This window comes from Anser cygnoides, chromosome 1 (assembly GCF_040182565.1).
Source record: "Anser cygnoides isolate HZ-2024a breed goose chromosome 1, Taihu_goose_T2T_genome, whole genome shotgun sequence".
Classification (NCBI taxonomy): domain Eukaryota; kingdom Metazoa; phylum Chordata; class Aves; order Anseriformes; family Anatidae; genus Anser; species Anser cygnoides.
Window position 1 is genome coordinate 86,731,440 of NC_089873.1, and position 22,693 is coordinate 86,754,132.

The 22,693-nt window shown below is 35.9% G+C and overlaps 1 protein-coding gene across 8 annotated transcripts in view; it reads right to left on the reverse strand.

Moving 5' to 3' along the window:
- Positions 1 to 22,693, reverse strand: part of POU1F1 (POU class 1 homeobox 1) — a 97,275-nt gene that overhangs the window by 30,115 nt on the left and 44,467 nt on the right. For 5 of the 8 annotated variants that reach the window (XR_010833233.1, XR_010833232.1, XR_010833229.1 and 2 more), the window contains exon 7: positions 22,279 to 22,367. Coding sequence is in view for 3 of the 8 variants with exons in the window: in XM_067001525.1 (XP_066857626.1) it covers positions 13,270 to 13,364; positions 22,279 to 22,367 (184 nt within the window). In the remaining 5 variants the exon portion in view is untranslated. Of the gene's footprint in view, positions 1 to 12,149; positions 13,365 to 15,461; positions 15,519 to 16,970; positions 17,569 to 22,278; positions 22,368 to 22,693 lie in introns of those variants that run through there. The other 3 variants (XM_067001525.1, XM_067001539.1, XM_067001549.1) reach the window with 3 other exon arrangements.

Here is a 22,693-nt window from a genome sequence, read left to right on the forward strand (position 1 = left end):
AAAGAATTTTTCTGCAAAGGCAGACTACAAACCTTCTTATGGTATTTCATTCTAATGAAAGCCCATGTTCTCAGTTCAATTTATTGATTCCAGTAGTTAAGCCTTTTAAGGAAAACACCCAAATCACAAAATTTATGAAAGCTGTCATCAAAACTGAAAAGTATATTCATAGGGATTTTGTTTGTTTGCTTGATTGCTCTTTAATCCTCGGCTTTACAAATGCTTCCTCAATGAAAGAGTGAGTGCAGTATCAAAGTTTTTCAAAGCATTCAAAGCATTGCATTCAAATCACAAGTAGCAGAATGAACTGATTACAAAAGCTATCCCAAAAGCTGGACAGCATTTATATATTGTGTTTATATCACTTATTAGAGAAAATCAGTCCTTGAAACTGCTTTAAAAAAAACTTGATTTTTTCATATGAAATTAAGGCTTCTTTCAAAGTAACTCAAACTTCTTCAAAAATATCCTTGATATTAAATGAGTCCTCTAAGTTTTTACACTTTTGTTTTAAAAGTTACACTTCATAAAGCTAGTATTTTACCTGGTTTTAATCCAACTATTTGGAATAATGAAAAGAAAATGCTATTGTCACTTAAGAAGATGTGCTATATACTGCTAAGTTCCCAGTCAGTGTTTTAGGCAGCCAGTTAGCAAAATTTGCCTGGCAAGGGCCCCCAGCTCCAAAGAACTCTAATTCAAATATAATGTTAAGAGCATTTAGTGCTGAAATCTGTGTGTCTTTTTTTTTTTTTCCTAGAAAAGATATTCCACCCTCCCCCCCAAAAAAACAAGATGGGACAAGAAATGGTATTCTAATTAAAGAGCTGTCCAGACTCGTTCCTTTCTTTCACAACATAACATAAAACTAGTGCTAGATAAGAGACCATTACATTTATATAAATATACTGTAGTTAGGTTGGGCAAGATAGTCTTTGAATTTAGCATACCACAGCTTTCCTAAACTTCAGCAGCTTTAGCAACCTCTGTCAAGAGAGGGCTGAACTAATTTTTCAGACATCAAAGGTCGTGTTTGAGATGTGCAGGTAGATTTGTTATAAGTTCCTTGACAATAGGCTTGACAGTCCTATTGGTACCCACTAATGACTCTGCTGAATGTAAATTGAAAAACGTTGCTGCATTTCCAACATCATTTGAACCAAAAATTTATCCTTGCCAGTACTTCATTCCCTAGACTATGTAGACCAGCTTTTAAAAATGTAAAAGATGTTAAGTGATAAATTAGCCACCAGAGGGAGCATTTCCAGTTTCAGAAATTTAAGCAAACCTAACAAAGACTAAGAAAAATACACTTGAACATTAACATATTTTAATGCAGGCAGCTTCAGGGTTCAAAGTGCTATCCAGGTTTCACTCTAACCTTTGGATACATAATCTAAGGTGGGAGGCGAAAGTCAGATTTAATTCCCTTTTCTCTTTCTCATAAAAACAGGAAGAGAACAGAGCACATTGCATTTTTACCCATTACTAACACACCTCACAGAATTTTAAGAGGCAGAGCTACAATGGATGATGTGTATGTATCAAAAAGCTAAAATTTTGAGATTGAGGTGGCAATGCATTGGCTCTCCAACCAACATAAATATTGGGTAAAATTCTGACAAATCCCCAAAAAGGAGAAGAGACCTGCAATGAGTATGCTCTTTGCCAAGAGAAATCTTGGGAGAGATGTGCACAAGAAGCAACTACAATGACTACTGCATTTGCCCATCCTGCTGGGGAAGCGAGGCAGCTTAATTTCCACTAAATGTTATATTGGCTAACGTTTATGACATTACAGCATAACTGTTAAATGCTGCAATCACATTTTACACCATTTACAAATCTTGTGTATTGCTTTAGATTCGTGTTCTAGCTGTCATGCCTGAAGCTTCATTTTATTTTGACAGACAAGTCTATTAGTTGCATTTTCATCAATGTTTCAGCCATTCAAACTCTTTTCTAGAAAAGACCTATTCCAAAAAGTAACTATGAATTTATTGTTTTTCTTTGTCTTCCAGGAAAACCCCAAATGAACTTCACAATTCCACTAGGGTTTTTCTGGTTTTATTGCTACAACTGAATACAAACTTGATGCTTTGCTTTCCTAGATTTGTGTTTCTGTTACTGTATGTCATACAAATTCTTTTAATAGTAGTAGAATTTATGCATGCTGCCTGAGGATGTGATAGATGTCCTAAAGAATAGAAACCAATGAGGTTAAAAAATTCCATAGGAAATTGAAATGTGCCTGCATCTCACTAAAGAGAACATAACAGTATGGGCAATATGTAAAAGCCTTATTAGTACAAGGTTTCTCCAGTCAACAAATAAATTAGAAGGCAGAGATCTATAGAAGCTAAGTTTCCTGTCAAGACCCCCAGGACGACAGTAAAAAAAAATAATCCCTTACCTGTAATAAAAAGGTGAGCAATAGAGATACAGTTCATGAAAGCTCTCAGATCAAAGATTTATCCATGGGAATGGCAATAAAACTAGCTAGTGCAATTTAATTATGAAAGGGAAATGTCTTAGACAATAAATTTACAGTGAGGTTCCAACATACAAATTAAGATACAGTACTTTGTATCTTATCGAATTATCCCTGCTCACCATAAATCAACAGAATATGAATCTCATGCAAAGCCCAGCAAAGCTAAATGAAAACTACCACTGCCTTCCTGAGGCCACGAACCAAATTCTTAACACAGAACTTTTCCCCTAGATTTGCAGGAAAAGGAATAACAACGCTTATTTTTTTTCCTCACCTGCTGTATTCTTGAATAAAGGAATAAGAAAGAGAAAACTGTTGGTTTCTTCTCTTTTTAAAAAGCCAGGTTATAGAAAATAGTTATGGCGTGAAAGTCAAGGACTCCTAAAAATATATATATAAACTATGCAACCATGCTGAAAGGTGCATAGGGTTGTAGTTTATTATTATTTTATTATTATTATTATTTTAGAATTTAGAAATGGTGTGTCCTTTTATGAAGCTTTCACTAACTCTTAGGTTTTTATTCTATGGGTAACAATTAAGAGGTGTTAGATTTTAGAATTCTGCATAAAAAATTTGGATTCACATTCATTCATTTTGGACTTCTTCATAGGTGTTCTCAGGGATTGTAAAATATAAACATGTATGTGCTGAATGAAATCTAAGGCTTTCTGGAAAGCATCTTTTAAGAATGTAAAGGCCTGATCCTGTTCCCTCTGGACTTCGTGAAAAAAAAAAATCTATTGAATTCCATTGTGTCTTTGAAATTAGATCAAAAATGAAGAATAATTTATTCACATATTACTGCTGATTTCCAGCAGCTTAAAGCCAATCAAAAAGAATATATATACACACACACACCTATAAATTAAATGCTACCTAAGCAAAGCACTGATGCAAAAAGGATAACAAATCCTAGCTTAATAAAGTAGGTATTTATTAATCCATTTTGATTTTGCAACCTTTCATTGTACATAATACAGACTGAATAGAGTTTAAGTACTTCATGAAATCCAAATGGATTTGAGCATGTGCTTAAATAGCATGCTAACATGGGCCTTGGGGATGTCTAAACAGAATTTATTGTGGGACATGCATTTATTTAGCATCTGCTGAAGAAGAATCTCCGTCTGTTTTGGAACACATTGTATTGTGATACAGGAGAGGCTATGGATGGTGTGTTGATTATTTTCCCTCCATTTCCATCTTACTCAGTTTTTGCTTTGCACGCTTTCCTGAGCCAGTTTAAAGTTATGTAGTGTGAGTGGACTGCAAACCAGTGACTTAAGCACAAAGTCAGGTGGGACAAGTAATGCAGAGTGGCTGCTCAGGATTCAACCACACTGCAACTGACTCATTTTTAGCTACTTCTTATATTCTGTAATTATTCCTTATACTATCATTCTGATTATGCAGATAGATGTCCTCTGTTGACAAGCACTTATACTCATACAGCTCCATTAAAACGTAATTGAGACACCTATAGTGATAAAAATACCTCTAGGAAAAAAATAAAATAAAAAAAATAAAGCCTTGAGTTAAAGGAAGCTGACTTTACAGTTGCTACTAGGCTCTGTGTCTACCTTCTTAAACCCTCACAGAAGAGCTTGTATTTTATTTGTATTCAGTCACCTCTAGGAATTTTGAATAATACTGCTATTTTCTTACTGAAATAAAACCTGTTTTCAAACCTTACTGATGTTTTCTTCAATCACATACAATTGTGCAAAATCAATCAACAGCTGGTAAAACCAAGTGATTCAGAGCTGTTATACTTTATAGATGCGTTGCACAAAGTAGATACTGACCATCCAAGGAAGACAACTGTAGAGAAGCTGGCCTAGAGTTGTCTGTAGTATTCAGGTTGACAGTTAACACCTTTTAAGATAAAATGATAAATTCTATAGCACTAAAATTCAAAACCAACCTTTATAACTTGCTAAAGTGACATTTTGTCAAGGTAGCTGGGACAAGTGGCATGCTATCTGTGAACACGGAGTTCTTGCACTCCTGATGTGTTCGCACCAGTGCTAAGGGCAATATCCAGCTCCGTGCTTCCCAGGACAAGATAGGGCCATGCAAGAGCAAGCCCAGCAAAGGGCCAGAAAGATGTTGAAGGAACTGGAGCATCTCTCCTATGAGGAGAGAGAGACTGTTCAGCCTGGAGAAGTCTCAAGTGGGATCTTATCAAGTAGGGGGGGTGCAGGAAAGTGATAGAACTAGACTATTATCAGCTGTGCCTGGTGAAAGGACAAGGGACATTAGGCACAAATTAAAATAGAGTAAATTCCATGTAAACATAAGAAATATAAAAAAAATCACAAAACTTATTTATTGCAAGGGTGGCAGCACACGGCATATCCTCAGCAGTCTCTCTCTTCTGTAGTAAGTAGCTAATCAAAGATAGATGCCTGCACTGTATTGGATTTATCTCTTCAAAACCATATAACAATTCCTCTAAACTCTACTTTGCACTCTCTTTCCTTATAACTTCATTTTTTTCTTTTTTGTCCAGGCAAGTCTTATTCCTGAAACTTTCTCACTAATGTCTCATTCCAAAAATCTCAATAGCAATTCAGATAACTTAAGAGAACTGTAGCTGCTATAAATCATCATTTGTACAAGCTGATGATGTTTTCTGTGGATCCTGAAAAGCCATCTGAAAGTTACAGAATATTATCAAATCTCACTATAAATTTGAGTAAAAAGAAAGGTTGGGTTTCAAGACACTAGTGCAGTATACTTTTTATGCAATTCAACTTGTTCCATCAGTTTTCAAACCACTTTTCAGCTCTCCACTATTGTTTGCTTCCACTGAGAGAATCACATTCAATGCTTTTTCTACTTAAATTATTCAAATTCAGACTTGAATTATAAACCCCTTGGAAATCAAGAGCCATCCAACATACTAGAAGGAACATTATAGGTTAAATTTATGAATATGTATCCGTACAATTTGTTTCACTGTACATATAGGCGTGCACAGATTTTAAGTGTTATTATGAGACATTAGGAATTTAAATGAAATATTAATTAGAAAGACATTACTGATTTTAGCAGCAGAGATCCATACAACAGTTGCTTAAGATTTGTTTTTAAGCCACAAGAGAAAAGGAGACTGATGGTGCCATCTGTTGGTCAATTTAAAATGGACATCATTTAGTGGAGGTTTGTGGTCTAATTACCTGCAATGCTTGCTGTAATATCTGCAAGGTGTTACACTTGTTACCCATCTGAATAGTGGTCTTAACAGTGGACCACACTGTATATAGTTCACAGTAGTGCGTGCAAAATGCATAACACCTTATCACAGAGCTGGGGAACTGATGTTCTGCTAGTTCTAATGTAATGTACGCAAATGCAAAAAAGTGACATTAAGGTATTTTGAATGACTTATTTGATTGATACATCATGTGTAGTACATACTGGAAGACACTTGTGCAAAGTGGGGCTCCATTACCGTTTTAGTGCAGAGCATAAAAACACTTGAAGCAAAGCCCCCTGATTGTCCCTGCTAACTGCACACAAGTTCAGATAGTTGAATGGTCCACAAGAACTAGTTTTGTGTTAGCAATCTGCTCTAGATGCACACAAAACACACTCCAGTGGCTAAGGGGGTAGAAGGTCTGAACAAATGAGCAGGCTGAACAACCATGAAGTCCTCCAACGTGTTCCTAGCTTGCATGATGCAAAGGACATCTCTTAATTGGAAAATCATATAAGCTCTCAGTCAAAGTACTTCTCACGCTATGCAAGGTGGCACCTAGGTCTTAACAGTTATGTTGACTGCTAGCCCTCAATCAAGTCTTTGCAACACCAGTTCTACCTTCAGCATTTTTTCCTAGCTGTTTTCTTTTAAGGTTTCAATGTCCCTTCCTTTTAACATGCTGTATCTCTATTCTTTAGAGCCTTTTTCTACTTGCTAAGCTCCTCACGTATTCTGCAGCTTTTTCTTTGATTTTCCTCTCCTTCTCATCCATGCTCCCACCAGGAGCGATATCCCCCTTGTCTTCCCGTTTCAGCCTGGAAACATATGGTATGATAGCTGGTTCTGTACACCTCCCTCATCCTCCAAACAACTTGTGATAGTGTATGCTTCCATCCTGTTAAGCCATACTGTCCTCTGATGGGCTATCGTAGCACATATGGAAAAGTTTGTCTTTTGGCTGTTTGCTTCACACATTTTACTGTCTCTCCATGCACCCCATTATCTCCTGTGCTCCATCTCTGTTCATTCATCTCTATTTATCAAAAGATCCTATACAACACAGAAAATCATGAGGAATAAAGGTCAGGAAAGTCCTGTCAGCATTTCTTTCATACTATCTGAACACAATAGACAACACTTCTGTTTGCCCAATGACAAGACTTGGCATCAGAAGGTGGTTGAGTACTAGGCATCATGGTGCCATTTGTAAACATGCAAGGATAGAAGTAAGTCAAGGACACAAGAAGGAGCAGAAATTAAACTTGTTTTCCCTATGAATCTTTAATGGACGTTGAATCGTGTGGACTTTAGTGGACGTATGAATCGTTAGTGGACTGTATTGTGACAAAGCACTAATTCCAGACAGTGCAGAGTACGGCAGCACATTACACCCTATAACTGCTTTAGGTCAGCTCGAGAGACATAATTGACTGTACAAGTATTTACATGGTTTCACTGAATCCAGTTCACCCTCAATAATGATCCAACTTTTCACACTTGCCATAAAAAAAGACATTCTCTGCTATAAGTATTTATTTCCTTTAACTTATTTAAATAATGAGTAGTATAACTAAGGAAAAAAAAAGCTGTAGGCAACTGGACAACTGGATTTGCCAAAGTGTTTGCAGAGATAATTGGAAAATGTATTGAAAATACTGCCAATCACCTTAATAGATGCAAAAATCTCATATACTTCGAGAGAGATGGAGACGCTCCTGAGGGACAGCAGGAAAAAGGTTCACTGTATTTGATAAGGAATTTTCATTGGAAAGAAATTTCAGACTACACCATAACTTCATTAATACTCCTTGTCTTTTTCTAATTATTCTACTATATCAGCTAACTATTACAGAACAAACCTTTTTTCTTCTGTTATGCAGGAATATTGTTTCTTCTGTTACACAGGAAAATTATACATTAAACAAAAAACCCCTCTGAAAGAAAGCACTTTAAGCATTTTATAGTGTGAAAACTTTCCTGAGGTAGAGACAAAAAAGCATAGCAGTCAAACAAAAACAAACAGTAGTAAGAAATGCCTCTATTATTTCATTGTTTCTTTACATATGTTCTCTCAGATCTGCAGTGGAAGACAAACTCAAAGCTTTGATATTCACCTCTACTACAGTGCCTACAGGACACTCACAAAATCCAAATGAGGCTACCAGTTCAAGAAGATTAGGTCTTGAGAAGAGTGTAGAGGAACATGCACAGATTTTTTTTTTTCCTTCATTTGAGACATGGAAACTCCATAAGCTCAAAATCAAGTACTAGAGATTCAAAAAATTGCCACCGACTATAAAATCACCCTAACTTTTTCCACATCTCTGCATTTATTTAAAACAAGGATACAAGACTCAAATAATGTTATAAATATTATTGCAGTATTTTGTGCTGCCTAGAAATCCTGGAAACTTTAGGAGCTTCTTCTCTTATGCACCTACTTAAAATGTTCAAGGAATGGATCCTTTACAGATCTGCTGCTTTTTTTTTTCACATGGTTTATTTCAATTTAACATTTGGAATTCAGCAGCTGATATATTTGGATTAATGTCCCCTTGCTAAATTCTGAAGAAAAGCAATAAACACCACAAAGAAACACACCTCCCACACCATTACCAGTATGTTTCCCGAAACAAATACTATAGCGAAGAAAAAAAAACAGAGGGAAATGAATAATTTGCTGATCACATCCAGCTCCAACAGTAGGAGTTAAATCCAGGAATTCAGAAATGCAGACTCTTGCATGAAATAACTGTTCCTTTTCAGAAGAGAAAGCAGCTCACTAGGTATGTGGCACAGTCCCAATTTAAAAGGTAGTTTTCTCTAAGCCCTGCTGACAGCTCGCCCAAGCCACATTCATCAGTAAAAGCAAGCCATGACACATTTGGCTCTTTATTCAGCTTCTGTAATCCTGTCTCAAGCCTTTGGTACACATCAAGAAAATAGCACATTTATATGCCAGACTGACACAGTCAGTAAAACATTGTACTCAGCTGTCGTTCTCTGTACAAAAAAATGAAGCAAGATTTGCTACCACCAACCTAAGTAAAATAGTAATCACTATGGTGGGTGGTTAGCTGTTTTGACTTCATTGTTACCTAATAAACTCATGTAAAACCCAGTTTGCTCATCTAAATCTTTGTTACAATGACATGGAGTAAACTTGCAGACCAAAACCGGACTCCAATGTTTGATAGCTGAAAATGCCTGGCCAGAGAAGTTACCAAGGATCACACAAAACTACAACAAATAACAGGCTATGTATTTGCTTTCCGACAGTGGCACGCCAAACAACAGCAGATTCTAACACATGTTGAGCTCATAAGGGGGCTGCTTGGCTACAAATGAACAAAATGGCAAAGGTACTTTTATGAAAGGGAAGAAAAAAAAAGAGACCCATAGGATGCAACCTTCCCTCTCCAGTTCCACTGCCATCAGTTTAGTCTAAATTTTAATTAGGTTTTATGCAACAAATACCATAGACTGTGCTATAGTACTCAGGTACAGCTGCCAAGACTGCTGATAAAATATTTATGTCTAAAATTTCAATAATCACAAGTCTGCCCTTTTCTTTCAGCCAAAATCCAGTCTTGAAATTCAGAATGATACACTATTTTGGATTGATGAAATAGTTAAAATAATTGCAGAAATAGCTCTTTTCTCTCACAAACAGAAATATGCAACAACTATCCCACAGCAACAGAATCCTATTTATTATTTCTGATGACATTTGCACAATTTTTTTTTTTGGAGTAGAGTTCTACGATTTCTGATTTTGTTGACCATGACATTATATCTTTTTTCACAGTTTCAAAACATGTGCATGTTAGACAATTTTGTGCTCTACATAGAATATTTATGGAAGATTTTAACTTCCAGTCATAAATGAATTAATAATGGTATACTGTAGCACCAGTCAAAAAAAAACAGCCCCCACAAAATACCATCTTCTCAAAAAAATGAATATGTCCTCTGTATATGACACCAGCCCACCAGATATGATATTTTTATCCCAAATAAGAGACTACTTAAAATACCTGTTTGTTCTTATACATTGAGCTTCTTGCTCCATATATTTGAATGAGAAAACAAAGTAAAGCATTAATTTGGATGTGCTTCCCAGTCACAGAAGTGGACATCATGCCTTTCTTTTTAGCAAGAAGTTTCATTTCAGAGTCATATAACTGCACTGAAATAGTTTTATTTAGTATATTTTCTGAAATTCTCATTCTTCAAATGTCATACAGATCCTTTATATAATGGTAACACTTTCCAGATAGTACTGGTTACTTTTATGTCTCTCCTTCAAAGTACACATTGCTGTTGCCTACTAGATGGTAGGTGATATATATATATATATAGGTGCGTGTGTATACGCACATAAGCACACATTCTTCTTTCAGATAATAGTGCAAGAAAACATTACTAATTGCAACTTACATCAACATTAAGGATACTTTGTATGCTACTAAGAGGGATTTTTTTTTTTTGTAATATCAGTTGAGTATGGAAGATGACATCACGATACAAAATACTAATATTAACTAGTTAAATATAAAACTATACAAAGTTTAAAGGCTAATGTATATTCAAACAAAGTTTTAATTTATTGAATGAACATAGCAAAACATGTTTTGTTTTGGTTTTGATTCATCACATTAAAATTTTTCTGGAGCTGAATTAACATCTCAGGTGAGGTAAAACTCTAAAGATGTTTTCATGTCTTCCCTGACAAAAGACTAAAGTGAAGGAATGAGAACGTTGAAGAATTGTGAATTCCCAACATGCTCTTGGAGTTGCAGCCACCAGTAAAACCATCTTATGACACATTTGAGTGAAAGAAATTGATGACAGTGGTGTTTGAACTGAACCAGGTTTGAAAGAAATGGTCTTCCATATCCTGCAAAATCTTTGGAAACTGAAGAATATACTTTCCAGTGAACACGGACATTCCTGCAACATTACTAATAATTCAGAGACAACTGTGATATGGAGTTTCTAAAAGCACAAGACATATTTATCAGGTTTTTTAAGAAATTATTTTAAGCAAATTGAAGTTCTGTTAAAACTTAAAATGCTAACATGTCCCAGCAATGACCAGATTGTTCAGACTATGCCTTCCGGAGAGATAGATGTGAATTGACCTTGTTAAAAGGCAAAATACAACAGAATTGAATTTGAATCCAAATGCATTAATGCCAATTGTTTGCTTGCTTGACTATGAGGCTCTGAGGAGCTGTTTTTAAGCAACCAAGTTTAAATACTTGTTAGGTCTGCAGGCTGTAATTAAGATCACCACCTTTTCCAATAGATGTATTCTATTACTGAGAGAGGGAAGTGGATTTGCTAATGCTTAAATAGACATTCCTATACTAATTTATTAGCAGATTTAATTACCCTTGATGTAATTCTACAGATTATAGCGTGGTGGTCTTAAAAACAAACACACACATCACAACAACAACACAAAAAAGCACTTTACTTCAGTTATAGTATTCTTTTGGATATACATTTTTTTGTACCAATGAACAAGAACACTTTGGCATTTGGCACCTACGCTTTGCAAAGAAGATGAATAAATTTTGTAATCACACTTGGATCTCATGGATGTGTACACAGATCTGCTTATCTTTAGTGAGATAGGAAAGACTAAGAATTGACCTATAATAAGCTTTGAAGCGTTTGGGGGATAAAAATAGATGACCATGACCAAGGAAGAATAAGCAGACAAGAATATGATAAACCTCAAATGTCATACAAATATTTTTTGAGACTGTATTTAGCAAAATTGTCAAGAATCCTCTTTTTTTTTTCCTGAAAGAGTTCCTATTATTCCCACCCTAATGTTAATACTCTTTTAGGGTGGTACCGATAATTTTGATAACAAAACCTAGGTCAAAAAAAAAAAGTTCAAAAGTTTGAGACTTTCAGTTTTTTCAGTTAGCTGTGGAACTTCAATACAAATGAAACTTAGGATTTTCCTTGTTTACATATATATTTATTTTAATAAATTGTTTACAAAATGAGCCCCTCCCCCCCCAACACTTTCTAGATCTACTCACTTATACAGGATTCACTAAGTAAACAGATGCCCTTCCATCTTCCACCAATCAAATTAGGACCACTGAAGTTAAGCTAGATGACAGCATTATAACAATGGCATAAATGACAAAGGATGTTAATTTTATTGCCAGTTCTCAGAAAACTGTAGAGGATACAGAAAACCAGTGTGAAAAGCCTTGCATAATCCTTCATTTTTCCACCAGCTGAGGGTTTAATCTCAGCAGCGCTCTGGGCAGCAAGCTGTGCATTATCTACTACTCTGGCATTTTAGAAAATCCATACATCTGACGCATACAGCATTTCAGATAGCAGTTATTGAAACAGGTAATTGTTTTGTCCAGATCACGATGGGTATTGAAATGTGTATGTCTGGGAAGGCTTACTCTAGGCAAATAATTATTTCAAACTGGGTTAAGGTAGCACAAGGGTTAAGAAAAAGTTTAACAGCCATGTTATATTGGAACAATCATTGTAATGCCAGTGCTCTGGGCAATGACAATCTGTTAGCTCTTTTCTAAACCCAGCACAGGCACTTGTAATGCAAATGTTAGCACACTGAATATATGGCACTGTTTCTATACTCATTCATGGGAGAGAGGGAAAGAATCATGTGGCCCCATCCCCCCAGCAGCAGCAGCTCCCTGTAGAGAAGAGACTAAAAAGTAAACGAGCTAATCTAGTTCTTGGTGTCACTAAACACAGAGATTGTTGTTCAGGAGTGGTTATAGCATTTGTTAGCCTTGTCTCTCCTTTTCAGCATAGAACAGGTTGATGTATGTAGTGAACATGACCAGTGAAGCTGGACCATTTTACAAGAGTACATCGGATAAGAGGCAGACCCCTAAACATTCAGCTCTGACCCTTCCAAGACATATACAATGCCATATACATCTGTTCCTGTGATACATATTTCCATAAATACTTCAAGAGTTAAGACTATGTCTGTACAAAATATTCACAGTGAGAAATGTGACATGAGAAAAAAGCTAAAAGAAGTATGAAGCAGGGGAAACCTCTCCTCCCAACACCAGCACTAGATGATTGACATTTTAACTGTTTCTCACAGTTCTGATTATTTGCATTGTTATTACTACAGCTATATCTATAAATTATCTCAAGAAAAGCAGGGATCCTCAAAGCATGAATAAAACAGTCTGTGAAAAATAAACCAATGCAACACGGAAAAGCAACTACAAGCTGGGTAGATTTCAGGCATTATAAGATACATTTCTAACAAGAATCAGCACTAATAGATTCTGGTTCTCTTCACGGGGCAACAAATGCTCTAACAATCTACTGCATTTTTTCAGGAAAATAACCCTGAAGTCTATGTAAAAAAGTACACATGGAAGTCATGAAAGTAAAAGCAAAGACAAGGAAACAACGCACAAAGTAATTACAGGTAATATCATTGGGGAAATATCAAAATCCTTCAAGAATATAAAATCCTTCAAGGCCAAAGAAATTACAATGTTTTTCAATAAGGAACGGTATGAACAAAAACCTAACACCAGAGAAAGCTGACCAGGGATTTGCAGCAATTAGTGATTGATTTTATCCTTTCAGAGAAAGGCACAGTCTTCCACGATATCACTATAACTGCAAAAAAAAAAAAAAGGTCATAAAATTAAGGCAGAAAAAGGCAATATCCAATTATAATCCAGAGATCATATCCAGACATGATCTTCATTCAAAGAATAACCACTGAAGATAAAACAATGACAAGAACTATCTATGAATTTCAAGAACTGAAGAAAACTGAAGAAAGTATCAGATACCAGCCACCACAATACACACTGGAACACCCTGATGGGTTACGTTTTATTAAAATTTCATTTACACCTTATACAAATATATATAGAAAAAGCCTACAGTTTTAAGGAATGTTCAAGAATAAAGTAAAACCAGTATAGAAGAAAATGTTTCCTGTCTGATAGTGTCATTAAGTTAAACACAGAATATATAAATACTACACATACATCTTGTGTGTGTGTACAACACCACCCTATAACACTAGTTTAAAACCATTTTTTTTTTCATTGGAAATCATTTTAAAATTCTTACAGTGGAAGTGTGAATACCTGAAAAAAAAAAAGCCTACTGTATAATTTATTTTGCTGACTGACTTTTCATGGACTTGTTAAGAAACCAACCTTACATTCACTGGAATAGAACAAGTTGGAAACTGTTACGTAAGAATACCTGGATTTTTCTGACAAGATCGCTCTAGTGAGAATTCACACCATGCCAGTAAGCAAAGAAGATTTTCTCCCAGTCACCTAAGATCCTTGACTAAAATAAAGTCATTTTAAATTTAATTAAATACATAAATAAAATTGCCAGGAATAAAGGAAGTGAACCTGGCTACTTGTCTTGGCAGAAATTAGCAGAGAGAAATAGATGACAAGCTACATTAGCCACATTCCATATCTTAAGCAAGACCCGATGGCCAAAAACAAATTAAAAATTAAATTTTCAAGTTGCTCTTCCTTCCATTAAAATGCATATGTTAAAACTAGAAATCTAGCAAATGTTTAAGGAGACTGCTAAATTCTGCCAAGGCAGACACCTCTTTCACAGCAGTAGGTATGAAATGGAATTTTAGATTTTAGGGTGTGTTTTTTTTTTGGCACAAGTGCTGAGATACAGTGGAGTTCACAGCTTGTCACCTCAAGATCTACAGAGAAAAGCAGATGGTGATACTTTATATGATTTAAAAATGAAACTGGAGCACCTGCCATGACACATGCTATCTAAGGTACATGAGAAGAAAGTGTTAAATGGCCTGCAGAGAGGGTAGATTTCTGTATTGTTAAAATGTCTTCAAATTACAAGCAAGGAGGGACAGGGAATAGAGAACATGCGAGAAAGGTAGAGACCTGCTCATGCCCAATTACAATTTGCAGCAGCAAAATAAATTCCCATGCCAATTTGTGTGATTCTTTCTTCATGAAGGAGTAAGACCTTGCAATTCCACTGAATTACTATGCACTCATTGGACTAAGCACTGCACAAAGAAAAGGCAAAACAGTCCTGGAAACCACAGTGTTTTACCTGATACACTAACTCATGCCACTACTGAGCTTTATTAATTTTTGTTTCTGTCCCCATGTATTTACTTAAGAAATTGCTGCTCCTAAGCACAAAAACAGAAGGTACAAAGACATAAGATTACATTTTCAACAGTATTGACCACCAGAGCTATTAACAAAATTCTGAAGTATTTAACAGTGACAGCTACAGTTAACTGCTACAATCTTCTAATACGGACATAATTAAAGCTGCAAAAAAGTGTCATTACTCTATAGGATTTAACAGCTATCTGTGTTGATAAATGAACAACTTGAACACAGATATGTCTTGCATGACTGAGTATCACTTACCCCAACAGACTCATGCCCCTAAATCAAGAAGATTTTGAAAACCCAACACATCATGTAAAAAGCTTCAATGATTAAATGAAGCAGTATTTCTCAAATTTTCGTTTACAATTAATGACCTACAGAACCTTCTCGGTTTTGTTCAAACTGACCTGCAAGAAACTAAGAATCAGCATCCTTCACCTACCTGGCTATGGAAGTAAGCATCCTGAAAATAAAATCAAAATACTGAATTGCTATTCTAAAACATGGCTCAGAGCAGGGCATTTACCTTTGTATTTTATAGAGTAAAATAGTTGAACTAGTGAAAAATTACCTCAGAGGAAGAGATATTTTAGGGTTGACATCATGTGGCAACTTCCATTATTGTATCCTAAATGTATGAAATAATTCCATTTGAATTGAAACATATTATTGATACTTGAAAACAACAATGTTTATATTTCTTCCCCAAAGAAATTATTTGAAGACATTATGATTCATTAGGAGGAAAAAATATATATATGATTCCATTTAGCATACCAATAAAATCAGATGGGAAGTCCTACTGAAGGACTAACTCTCCTTAATGCCCTTATTCTCCCTTCATTATGCCACTGATGTCCCATGAAAACAACATTAATTTGACATGGATGAGTTATGACCCACTGTTTCCTGCACAACCAAAATGATGCCCAAGGCAGGGTTTTCTGCTTTGGGTATTGGGGCCAGAAAGATATGCATAAAACCAGCACAGTAGAAGGAGCAATTAAGCTACAGGTTGTTTTGCTGTAAGCAGTTAACCAGCTGTGCCTAATAAATTATTTGATTATACTACATCCTATAGTTTTGACATCAGTGGTAACCATGCATAAAACTAACATTCGGGGATTTTGTATATTTGCACGTGTGATTATATCATTAATTCCTCCTGGCACTCATTAATGGACCCTGGCAATCCAGCACTATTGGTTTTTCCATGCAAATGGTCAGCATGCTCACAACGGCTTGAAAGCACAGGCTAATAAAATACAACAATCCTGAGAAGGAAATGGGAAGTGTTTGTTACTCCTATTTCCAGACAAGAAAAGAAACAGACCTGTGCAAGGCCATTTGCACACAGAGCAGAACTGAATAGAAGAGTAAAACTGAGGTGTGTAGAAACATCGTATGTGTATATACAATGGAGATACATGCATGTACATACACGAACATGTACAAAAACTTAATTCAGTAGAGATATAAAATATAACACCAAGAAACTCTTGAACTGCAAGCCTGACATGGATATTTTTATGAGTGGAATACCATGCTAATGTACACAAACTGTTTCTGGCACCTGCACTACTTTGCTCAGTGGGTTTCCATCATCTTTACATGCGCTGCTTCATGCTCGGGAGCTACAGACATCACGTTTCCCAGTCCTACACTGCCTCCATGCTACACTGCCTTCTCACAAAAGAAAGAGAAGTTTGGTCTGACAAGAAAACCAGATTTCACAGTCTCACACAAACAAAATTCACAAATACTGCAAGTCTAAACAGCTGCCCCCCTTGACCATATCCATTTCCTAACAAACGCTGGCAAATGAGTTCTCTTCATAGAGAGGAGGCACATTCTCATATGGCCAAAAAGAACCACAGAAAGCAATAATTGTTCTCTATTTAAAAGTTTTAGTCTTCCAGTGAGGACCCACAAACTGTCAAGATGACTTTGATGACCACCATACATCACACGCAACAAAACAGTGAAACGAGCACTTCTTAAAAAATTCAGACAGCAATTCATAAACTATTAAATGCAAGATTATGAATAACAAATAGATGAATGTAAATTCTTTTCTCCATGGATAATACATGTACAAAAATGCAAATTTTTCAGGATAAATTATGCACAACGAATGAGTCAATCAGCCCTATTCCCTCATAGGCCACTATTTCCAGAAGCTATTTTAAAGTGAGACAAAATTGGTGAATTTGTATCATCTATTTTTGTATACAACAGGAAAGCACATGATAAACCCCTTTTTTATTCCCTTTATTAAAGCATTCCATGAACATGAATGGCAACAATGAACACAAGCAGCAGCTGTAATTAATACTACAGTGAGAGCTAAATTGCACATTGGTGGATTTGGCTAACGTCACAAATTTCAGTAGTTGTGATCAGGCAGTTAATAACAAAAGATCTAATTTATTAAGTGATGTTAGCAGACATTTGAACAAAACAGCCAGTTTCAGAATTCCATCAGCATCATGTAAAATACCTGCTTGTTCAGGGACTGTTCCTAAAAGCCAAACCTCAGTAATTCCAAGGGGGATATACAATCAGGAACTGCCATTGTGAAAAAGACATATCATACAGAGCTGTTTTTCCCTGACCTCCCAGCCAGCTGTACTTCCCAGGACCACAGGATCCATCCTAATTGGAGGACTTCAGCTCTCCTGGACAACAGGGAGAAAAATACCATTGAGTTTCTTTCCCCTCTGCTCCATGGGCCAGGATTTCAGCCTACAGACTTTGATGCACACTATAAAAAACAGTAAAAATAGTTGCAGCCACCAACTCTCTCTCAGCAGAATAGCCCTTTCTCTGATTCATTACCGAAACTGGAGCAAGACCTGATAGAAGGACTTTTCTGATGAAAGAATGATCATGCACATAATAAAGACAGGCAAGAGGCTCAGAAGAACTCAGCTAAACTGGGACATCAAACCCACCCGTGGTTCACACCCTCCATGTAAAATAGTACCAAGTTTTATAATTTCCAAACGTTTTTAGCAACTACAGCTATATCGGGATCAAGGAGTAAATTAGAAGGAAAAAGCAGTATCTAGTGGTAATATTTTACAAGCAAACACTTGTTAAGCTAGTCCCTTCCATTAACTGCATACAAGTTAAGAAAAAAAGAGCCACCAAAGACATGTGTTTTCTCAGATATCATTTAAAGGTTAAACCAGACAAGCCCCCTGAATAGGGATCTAATTAGATCAAAAGGCTCAGCTCAAAAGATGTGACATTGTACAGGCAGAGAAAGTAGAGACTGCTCAACATTGCTTCTGTCAGTGACAGTTGAGGTTTCCAGATTGCTACAGATACTTGCATGTGCATCCTGGTGACCTCATTTACCAATGAAACACCTCAGTTATCATATAAAGGGATTATCCATTGAATTCACACTGAAGTTAATATGGCCAAATATCTTTCCTGTCTTTGTAGAGCTGAATCTTCATTTACATGTAGCTGAGCTTTTTTTCCCCTGCCTTCCCTTAAGATGGCATGGTTTACTTTAACAAAGTAAAGTGAAGTCAGCATTGAAGGGTTAAGAAAGAAATTGCCAAGTGTGCCATTAAAAAGTTTGAACTAATCTAAAATAAGTGCAATGCCTTTTTAAACAGGGAAAACGACATTGGTCCAAATTTAACTTTTTCAATACAGATTCACAGACAGACAACAAAGAGAACATAGACTCAAATAAAATGAAATGAGATTCAAAACGCTTCCAGAGTTGGTGCTGAAAACAAAGCATGCACATGGGCATACTAGGCTGCACTCTTGCAAAGCATAAACAGAGTCTGCAATAAACTGCTTGATGTTGTCTTGCTGGTCATAAAGCTATGAAAAGCAAGGAATATGCCATTTTTTTATAACACTTAAGGGCCCAATGCAATACAAACTATAGCTGGCTTTCTGGTAATATATGTTTTGGGAGTAGATACCAGTAAATTTGAGTTTTATATGTGCTTTTGCAATACAGGACCTGAACATATTTTTTGTTGGATTAGACCATTAGGTAGCTATAGCTATTCTCAAAGGACAAGATAAGTGACAAGCCTTCTGAACCCCAGCAAAAATATAAATCACTAAAAAAGATAAGAAATCCTTGATTTAACATTTCCAGTATTGAGAGATTTTTTTTGTATTCCTTTTCTACTTAACAGAAACATTAATGTTTTTAAAATTTTTAGATTTGTCTTCATATGGATGCAATAATACCAGCACAACTCTATTAAATAAATGTTTGTTTCTTCCCACAGCTTTCAAAAGATAGAATAAAAAATGTTTTAAAGTGTAGCTGAATCATCAGAAGTAAAAAGAATTGTTGCCTTAAGGCATGAAGAATATCATGCACTTAGAATAAAAGAAATATTAAAGTCCTTCTACTTCATCTTCTAACTTCTACTTTATCTACTAACTTCTCAAAAGATATCTCCCCCATAAAAATTGTTATAAAAATGCTGAATCAAACAGCAACTACTCAGTGCTTCCAGCCTTCTTCCTTTTGTAATGACTGCAACCACCACCAACTTCACCTCCATTATTCAGGGTTTCAAGCTGAGCATCATCTCCAGATCCTCATTGTTTCTGCTGTATAGAAATCTTACCACTCACTCCTGCAGAGCAGCCCAGCTAAACCAGCCTTTCCTATCTAGACGCCAAGCTGAAGCTTAGTCCAGACACCTGTTATTGTGATGCCAGGTGATTGCAACATCTATGTCCCTGATGTAGCTAACCTGGTTCCTTCAAAATGATTTGCAGAAGATAGCCTTTTCAATTCATTGCTTTGATTACACAGCCATTTTCACTAACTCCTTCCATTTAGTTCCTCTGGTTACCCACCTGAGATGCATCTCTATTCAAGGCCATCCCTGGCCTATGCCAATCTCTGTACAATCCCACATTCACAGCCCACAGACTCCTTCAGTTTTCATTAATGCTAGCTCTTCACAACCTGTTCTTAAGATTGCTTCTGACAAAACAAGCATCTTTTGTCTTCTTTGCTACTTAAGGCTGTTGGAAAGACTTCTTCACAAGCTGCTACAAAGGTCTTTCAAATACCTTCTTAAGATCTTTTTGCATTGATACCTATGCACAGACAGGACGTGAGGCTACGTAAGAAAACTTCTGGTTTCCTTCCACTGTCCAATATGTTGATGTCCACATATTATTTCTCATTATACTGGGACAATGTATTCTCTGGTGCAGAGCGTGTTTTTGTTTCACATGTATTGAATTCCTAACCCAAAGCAGCCATGTTCTTAGATAATAAAGTAACACAAATGAACAGTAATAACCTTAAACTGAGTTTTCTACATTTGTAATGCATAATTTTAGAACAACTACTCGTACTGTTCTAAACACTACATACTTGAGCAGATGTACATACATTCTCAGATCTGAACCTATTTAACACAAGTCTTTATGCATTAAGCGTCTACGTGCAATGAATTCCAGATAAGTTAAATATAACAACTTCACTACTAATGCAGCAATCTTCCTGAGTAACATGCTAATTTTTATCTAAGGTGCACATAGGAAGTACAAATAATAAGAACACTAACAAAAAGGGCTTCTTTTTAGGATTAACAGATTTGTGTTAAAAGCAGATTATTTGAAAACAAGTTACTGAAGCAGTATTCAATCAAAATGACTACTCTCAGCCACAAACATACGGGACCCTCTAAGTACCCAGGGTAATAAGTCTTGTATATTATTGCTGGGAATTCGTTCAAAGCCCAAATCATTTTTAGTTTGCAAAGCTCTCTAATTTATTTTCCATGGTTGGAAGGAATCTGCTGCTAAACTAAAAATACAGTTTTACCCCCCATTATCTCTGCACATAAAGAGTCACACAGCTTGAGGCTAGAATTAACATGAGATAGGCTATTATGACTGTAAGAACATTTAGTGGTCCCTGTTGACTTCGCAGTTTGTAATAATAAATATCCTCCCCATAATCTCTCACTTTTTTTTCCCCTAAACTTGATGCCTTGAGGAGTTCTTGAAGCTTGTGATAAAATACTAACTGTAGTTACCTATTTTGTTGATAGCATGGATTTCTGCTTCTCCTTAGGCAAAGTCATTTAAAGATATGGTATTTGCAAGTAAATGCTTTTAAAAGTATAACCCTTGATTTCATTAATGCCCTACAGAAACATGGTGTCCTACTGTAGTTGATTACTGAGGCAAAACTAAATCTGCTTGTACAAAGCAATGTCACTATTTTATAATGAAGTGTTTCCTCTTTCACCAAGGAAGAACCTTGCAATCAGATGTGAAGGTTATAAAGCATGCAGCCTGCAACTCGAAAGAATCTTATCATCACCAATCAAGGTAATAATTAAAACCAGATTTCTATAAGGAGGGGCTAGACATTTAAACGGTTTTACAAAGTATCACACTTCATGCACATGCTAAATGGTGCAGAGTACTTGTGCTATATTAAGATGCTGAAAGTCTCAAACATGTAATCTTTTATACATAAGTGTCTCTATATACTTTGGTATTCTGTCTCCATACAACACAAAACCTTATTTGCCTAAGTTACATGCATTTACGATTTTTTTTTAATCTCATCACCACTACTACTCCACCCAACTTTTGCAAACAAAACACATTCAGGAGTAAAAAATTAAGATAAAGACAACATCCTTCAAACATTCAGAGTTCCAATTCATCAAAAGATCTTCAAACTCTGCAGTAACATCCCACATTTAAGATACTACAGTTTAACTCATTCTCACTTTTTTTTTTAACCCAGAAGCTTGTTAAGTGAATTTAGTGGATTATCAGGCAAAATATTGACATCACAAACCCCTTCTCACATAAACAGACAAATTCAGTCTCCACAGATGTCACACAGTCCTCACAAGAACGAACTAAATCAAAACATGCTTCCATACCTACATGTGTATTTCCCCTCTATTCTGCACGTCTTGCATGCTATAGGGCACAGATGAATAGCAGCTCTTTGGCAATTGATTCATTTTGAACAGTGAAAGGAAGAATCAATTAAGTTATTTGTAAGACCAACAGTACGCTCCCTGCTTCACATACATGCCTAATTCATCTTAAATTACTAAAAGACAGGAAGCAAGACTTCTAGATTCACTACATTCCTCAATATTTTTAAACTAACTTTTTTTATTATTATTATTATTTTTTATTGGGGGGGGGGGGGGGGGAAGCAGTGAAAACTTTGAAGGATATAAACTATTTCCAAGTAGATAATCCACTGATGTTCTAATCACAACCTGGCTTATTCTTACATTATTCTTACCAAACAGCAACTCATTAGTTATTTGTAGATAGTTAAATACTTTTTGTTATAAAATCTGTCTTATAAATTTATTTTCAGTGCTGTTATTTCATACCTGTGCATTTGCTAGATGCAACTCCCCCTCTCCTCCTATAAATGAGGTATTTTTCAGTTCTTGTGAGCTTTACAGGAACGTTGTCTAACCTGTAAGATGAGGGTGAGATACACTGTATAAAACACTGTTTTTTAGACTTGCATACATAAATAAGTGATTTCATTTTGAACAAAGCAGAAGGAATGAATTTCATAACCACGATACCAGATGGAACTTCCAGCATCTCCACTGCTTCTCTCAGTCCTCTTTATCCTCTCCTCTAGGTCCTTCTCATTTATTCCTATTGTTTCTGACTTTAGTTTTCTTCACAAATTTACACACACACCTTTTGTTACACACACACCCCTTTTACAATGGTAACCTATCCTCTCTTGTACCTTTCCAGCTCACCTTCCTCCTCATAGCTTTCTCCCAC